Source organism: Glycine soja, chromosome 9 (assembly GCF_004193775.1).
Source record: "Glycine soja cultivar W05 chromosome 9, ASM419377v2, whole genome shotgun sequence".
In the NCBI taxonomy this organism is placed as follows: Eukaryota; Viridiplantae; Streptophyta; class Magnoliopsida; order Fabales; family Fabaceae; genus Glycine; species Glycine soja.
This window is the reverse complement of record NC_041010.1, coordinates 10,490,944-10,497,888: the sequence shown is the minus strand read 5'-3', so window position 1 is coordinate 10,497,888 and position 6,945 is coordinate 10,490,944. Positions and strand designations below refer to the sequence as shown.

The 6,945-nt window shown below is 33.4% G+C and overlaps 1 protein-coding gene across 1 annotated transcript; it reads left to right on the top strand.

Moving 5' to 3' along the window:
* Nucleotides 1-1,762: 1,762 nt before the first annotated feature.
* LOC114425288 (p21-activated protein kinase-interacting protein 1-like) lies at nt 1,763-6,175 on the top strand. The gene is made up of 3 exons (XM_028392156.1): nt 1,763-2,460; nt 4,363-4,654; nt 5,652-6,175. Exons 1-3 carry the CDS (start codon nt 1,822-1,824, stop codon nt 5,678-5,680), a joined length of 960 nt encoding a protein of 319 aa, XP_028247957.1. The 5' UTR covers nt 1,763-1,821; the 3' UTR covers nt 5,681-6,175.
* The last annotated feature ends 770 nt before the right edge of the window (nt 6,176-6,945 follow it).

Below are 6,945 nucleotides of genomic sequence, written 5' to 3'. Positions count from 1 at the left end.
TTGAGAATCAAAATGAATCTTTTAAAAACTTAGAGGCCAAATTAAATCTTTTAAAATTATTTGGATACCAAATTGATAATTAAGCCAAGATAGAATGAATGAAGGTGTAACACCTAATGGGCAAATGGGGAATTTTGGGATTTAGGTTTTCATAGAGTGGGGGGAAATTTAAGATTTAACTCATGCGATGTTCTTCTAAAAAAAATTCCAAGGATTTGTGTGTGATTGTTTCATGTGTGTGGTATTTATTTTCTACTAAAAAGTAACATAAAATCCATCTTTAAAAAAATCATCAAAATTTGTATATTTTTATTACCACAAGACTTTTTATAAATTATAAAAAATATTAATTAAATATTAACGGATTTTATTGAACTCTTTAAAAAATTCTAATTATCTTGATTAAATACCACTCAAATTTTTTTTATGGGTAGGGACACAAGACTTATTTCTATTATGTAATAATTTTGATTGAATACTATGATACTTCTTTATAAAAAAAATCCTTTAAACTTATAATTAAGGGGGGTTTACTGGATTAGGATTTTAAAAGACTATTTTGGCATAATTTTTTTTGTGAATTTTAAAAGACTTTGTAAGAATGTAATGACTTTTAAGATTTTTATAAAAAAAATTCTAATTAGGATTTTAGATTTTAATGGATTTATAAAATATGAATTCATAAGATTTGGAAGAACATTATGAAATTTTAAGATTTTAAAGGACTCCGTGAATTTTTTAAAACATTCAAAATTATTGATAAAGATCTATGAATTTTTTCCACCTAACACTTTAAACAAAACACATCCTATACAAAGAATCCTAAATATGTTACATAACAAATCAATTTCCCTCACAAGCACAATAGACTCATTGTCCTTCAATTATCAATCATGTTAATTGTATAAAAATTATATACTGCAATGTCTACCAGTAGCATGAATACTTGTAGTCATTCCCACAATAATAATTCCATCAAACAAAAAACATGTCCAACAATTGTTTTAAATCTCATTTATATATTTATCCACTTATATATGAGTCAACTTCTCACATTCATTAAAACTATATATTTCTCATGTTCATATATATGCACGTTCATTTATATGTATAAGCATGTAATCAAGATGCTCCAATTGCAAATTTAAAGAATTTGAAAGATCTCTCATATCACACATTCTAGGGCATGCTATCTATTGGTCAAAAAAGTAAAAAAAAATTATAATATATATCACTTTCAACAAAGAGAAAAATGATTATGTATGATCAGAAAAGAAAACATGTCAATTCAGGAAAAGAAAAAGAATCTCATGAAATCTCAAGGGTTTGAACGAAAATTGTTTAATGTGTATTTTTTGCTAAAAAGTTTCATGAAATCCGTTAAAAATCATTCTAAAACAGAATCCATCAAAATTTGTATACTTTTGAATACCAAAAAATATTTTTAAGTTATAAAAATCTTAATTGAATACTAACAGATTTTATTGAATTTCTTAAAAAATCAAAATAATCTTAATTAAATACCACAAAACTTATTTCTATTATTTAAAAATCTTGATTAAATATTCTTTTAAAATTCTTTCAAATCCTAATTGAATATACTCCAAAATACACTTTGTAAGTTTTTTTAAAAGGAGAAAATTCACTAACTAAGCCTTAAAATATTAGAGCAATTTTTTTTTACCAATTCTAATTAAAACTCAAAAACCTTGATAAATAGGTAAAAAAAAAAACCTTGATAAAAACCCTAGCTAGGGGTTTAGTGTACGAGTGATACAAAACGAGAACGAGGAGCGAGTGAGTGACTAATACAGACCAAGGATGAGTTTGGTAGCGGGCTCATACGAGAAATTCATCTGGGGCTTCACCCTCCGCTCCCAATCCCAAACCCTAACCCCTCTGTTTTCTTATCCTTCCCACCTCTCCTCCATCAAATCCGTCGCCATCTCCGGTCCCGTCGTTGCCTCCGGCGGCGAGGACGACACCATCCAGCTCTACGACCTCGCCGCCGCCGCCTCCCTCGGCTCCCTCCACACCCACTCTGCCACCGTTACCGCCCTCTCCTTCTACGCCCCTCCCCACCTCCCCTTCCCCCGCAACCTCGTCTCCGCCGACGCCGCCGGCAACGTCTCCATCTTCGACGCCGATGGCTTCGTCCACCTCACGACCATCTCCGTCCACCGCAACGCCGCCATCAACGACCTTGCCCTCCACCCCTCCGGCCAGCGCGCCCTCACCGTCGCCCGTGACGATTGCCTCGCCGTCGTCAATCTCGTCAGAGGGCGCCGGAACTGCTGTCTGCGCCTCGGCAAGGAGGCAAGTTTGGTAAAGTTTGATGCCACTGGGGATCAGTTCTTCATGGTGGTGAAGGAGAAGGTCTCCGTCCACCAGACCGAGGATGCGAGGATTCTGTTCGAATTTGAATGCCCCAAGCCTGTTCTCTGTGCTACACCTGCTAAGGTTTGTGCTTCTTCACTGTGTTTTTCGAATTTTCATTTAGAGCCGTGTACTTGTTGAACACCAAGTTTGCATCATTGATTAGTGAGTAAATTACATTGACTCCTTGAAGTTTTAGGAAGTTACTAGGTTGGCTTGATGCTTGAGGGAGAAGGGGGAGGGATAGGTCGTGGATCGAATCCCTTCCACTAACAAACTAACCACTAACATTTGTCCATAAAAAAAAACTCCTGAGTTTTGAGAAATTTTTCTCAGTACACCTTATTTTTACTATCCCTACACTAACCAGATTAATTGTTTGAAAAACATTACATTTACATTGCCTTGTATATTATACTACGCCCCTTAATTGTTTGAAAAATTGTTTGAAAATCATTGCGTTAAATGTTAAAAATACTGGGGTTGCTTAGGAAACCTCGAGGGGTGTCGGTATGGTTATCAAACTCTCGAGTTAACTCACTAACTCTTACGAATCCACTTACCCTGAGTTGAGTCTTGAGTAAACTCTTTTTTTTAGTAGACTTTGGGTAGACTCTATAAACTCTAAGTAAACTCGGTAGACTTTCTCAAGTTTACCACCGAGTCAACGAGTTCCTTCGTACCCCATTGCCCAGAGGCTCTTCGCTATGCGAAGGTATGGGGGAGGGATGTTGTACGCAGCCTTACCCTTGCATATGCAAAGAGGCTGTTTCCGGATTCGAACCCATGACCAACAAGTCACCAAGGCACAACTTTACCACCGAGTCAACGAGTTATCAAGTTAAAAAAATCAGACCAAAATATAAGTCATTTTGGGTTGTTTTCTGTCTGTTTAATGTTCAACATACTTTTATTTAGTGTGTTATTCTCAGATACAAAAATTCTCACCTTTAATAACATCAAACCCTTGTTCTCTGATAACATCAAACCCTTGTTCTCTGATAACATCAAACCCTCAATGGGAATGATCTACCACTACTATAACATCTCCAAGTTATTATCTAGTAATAATACATTATTAGACTTGGTTATTTAAGTATTGTGAAATTTTTTATTTACTATTTTATTTTATTATATTGTTGAAATGTTTAATTGGTATGTTATTTATATATATTTTATTATTATTTTTATATGAAGTGGATTCTTACAAGTCTACAAGTTGAGTTCACGAGTCAAGTTTATGAAACTCTTACGAGTGTACGTAAACTCTCGAATTTGATAACTTGGGTGTCGGTCTTGATTATTTTTATGTTCTCTGTTTCTTTGTTGTGATTTGTATTAACTGTTACTAATGTATTTGATTTATTTGTAAAAAAAATGTTAGGCTGATAATATTTGTTTTGGATAAGGAATTGATAACCATTGGTTTTGATGAAAAAGGATGAAGCTAAAGAAATGTGCTGACATTGCAGATTGATGTTAATTGTTATGTTATGTAGGTGTGCTTGTTACATCTTAAACTACAATCAAATGCTTTGTTGTGTGGCTTAATGATGAGTCAATGACCTGGATATTTATCATATAGACACCACTGGTATTAAGGGAGTTTTGGATTTGAAATAACATGCGTTATATATGCAATGCCCATACAATATTTTCTCACTTTGCCTATCAAAAAAAGGATGATTAGTGTTGTGTTGTACTGTTGTTGCTTGAATACATGTGAAGTTCATTGTAATATCAATTTTTCATTTTGAAAATATTTTTTGGAAGGTATATGATATTGGTAATGGCATGAGCATGGTTTTTCCATCAGTATACAGCTTTTTCCATCAGATACTTACTGGAATTTGTTTATTTAAGGAAGTTAGGGTTCATAGTGGGAATATTACTAATTCAACAACTAAACAGGGGACTCTGTAATTTGTGTTGTTATGAAACAATTAATACTTTTTTCTTAACAATTATAATTTTTCTATGTTGCAGAATGGACTTCTTTATACTGGTGGGGAGGACCGAAATATCACGGCATGGGACATTAAGACTGGAAAAGTTGCATATTGCTTGGAAGAAGCACATACTGCCCGTGTGAAAGGTATTGTTGCGCTCACAGATAGTGATGGTGCTACAGGGGATGATAACCCTTACCTAGTGGCATCTGCATCATCTGATGGAATTATACGAGTCTGGGATGTTCGAATGGCTGCTAGAGAGAAGCCACTAACTGAACATAACACACGGTCAAGACTGACATGCCTTGCTGGATCATCTTTGAAATGTAAGTTGTAAATACTAAATAGAGTTATAACATCTGTTAATTATTTGTTGTAATTACAATTTTCCATCAAAGTGCACTAAACTGCTACATTTTTTGTCTGCAATGTTTGTTTCCCAAAAACCCACCCTGAATCATTGTTTTTATCAGTATTTATCATATTCCATCGGCATCTATCTCATGTTATGTCACTTTATCACTTTGGGTGTTTTAGTTTGTCTTATTTCACTTCAGAAAACCAAGAAAGTATAGATTATTTTTTTCTAGTAACACGGTTGTTTATTGGTTTCTCACTATCTCACCTTAAATACTTAAATGATTCACAACTAAATTCATAAAAAAGACATTTTATCACAGCAATTCATGTAATTAATAGTTCTCTTAAAAAGTGTGTATTTCCTTAAAAGACAAATGATACCCAATTGGAAAAGAATTTTGTTTTGTAATTCTAAATAGTTTATGAGTATGAAGTATGAACATATGCCCAATTTAATGAGGTTGCCTTGAGCCTAAGCTGTGAACTTTGCTGTTGTAATTTATAATCTTAACCTGTGCTTTTGAATGTCTTCACTCAAAGGGGCTGGGGGGCATCTTCAGCTTTGGGGGAGAATGGTGTTGTTAGTATCTTGGTATTACTAGAGAGTAGTAAAAAGATGAAGTTTTTGAGAGTATCATTCCATTCTTAAATAAATTAGAGGAATAATGGGAACAAGAGAGGAACACTCTATCAAGAGGGATCTAAACCTTTGAAATCTTTGAGAAATTTTATATCTAAAATAGCTGCTAAATATGATATAACTTGACAAACAGGAAAATATGTTATATTTTACAAAAATGGAGCATTAGTTTGATTTTGAAGTTTCGATACTTCTCTTCATTTTATCCCAACTCCGATGATCAGATTTTAGTTTCTCTAATAATTTTACCAGTGGCTAGTTGTAGTTTTATGGTTGTTGGTTCTTTACTTTGATGTTCTATTTACTAATTTTCCTTTCTGCAGTCAAACGACCCCAGGATGGAAAGAGTTAACCAAAGGTGGTCAAACAACAATGTGCCTAGTCTGGAAAGAGTATATCAAAGGTAGAGGATCAAACAGTTGAAGGTTAATAGCTTTCTGGATGGCACACTTGAGAAAATCATTTTGCTTATTGACAAAAGTGGTTTTGACACCTTTTGGAGGGCTTGACTAACATCCCATTGTGTTGAGAAATCGATTCAATTGCTGGATGAGCCAAGTTGATTCTATTGTCAGTTGCAGGATTATGATACTGATACGCTCCCCATCCTTTGCTCCCCTCGTTACATCCAATGTTGGTATTGAGTCATTTTTATGTTGTTACCCTCACAAATTTTGTTCATACTTCAGTCTGGCATATGACCTATTTTTGAACAAGTATTCTGAGTTGAAACAGGAAATGGTCATGTACTTATAATTTTTCATCTATAAAATATGATACTCTCGTTTGGTCATTATTATTATATACGATGAGATTCCATTTCATGTGGAAATCACATTAATTTATTAAGAGAGTTTGCCACTGTTTAAGTAGGCCTTTGACCTACATTAAGAGGCTTAAGTGAAAATTCTTACATTACGTTATTCACGTAGTAGATGAAGTGTAAGCGCGATTTATTTGTGCAAATAAGACATCATGGAAGTTCATGCCTTTAAGATGGGAAATGGTGCAGCATATTTTCTTCTACATTTTTTCTGTTAATTTCGCTGTTTTATTCTTTAGTTAAATTAGTTTTTTTAGTCTTCAAATTTATTGTTTAGATTAAATTTGGTCCTTTAGTTTAAATTATTATGGTGGTTTAAAACTGTCATTAAATGATTTTAAATCACCATAAAATGTATATTTTTCAAATAAAATGATTCATTTTAAAAATTAAAGGATCAAATTAAAAAGTAAAGTTAAAAGACTAAATTAAATCAATTTTAAAAATTAGAAGGTCAAATAAAATAAAAAATAGAGTAAAAAAAATAATTTAACCTTTATTCTTTTCAAGTGGCTTGGCATACCAGCACTAAACTTGCAAGCCCATCAGCTCTCATAATGAGTTTCCCAAGCCTCGACATGCCAAAATCCTTCCAAACTTGTGTCTACCTTAATGGTACTTCCATTCAGCTTCATTGGTGTCTTGGCAAGGATAAAGAGAACATGAAACCTGAATGATTTAATTATTTCCAAAAAAAATTACGTTTTGGAATAAAACTGAGGTTTTGAGTAAAACTGATTAAAATACTAAAAGAAGAATTTTTTCCATGGCATAATAATGTCTTTCTTCGTAAG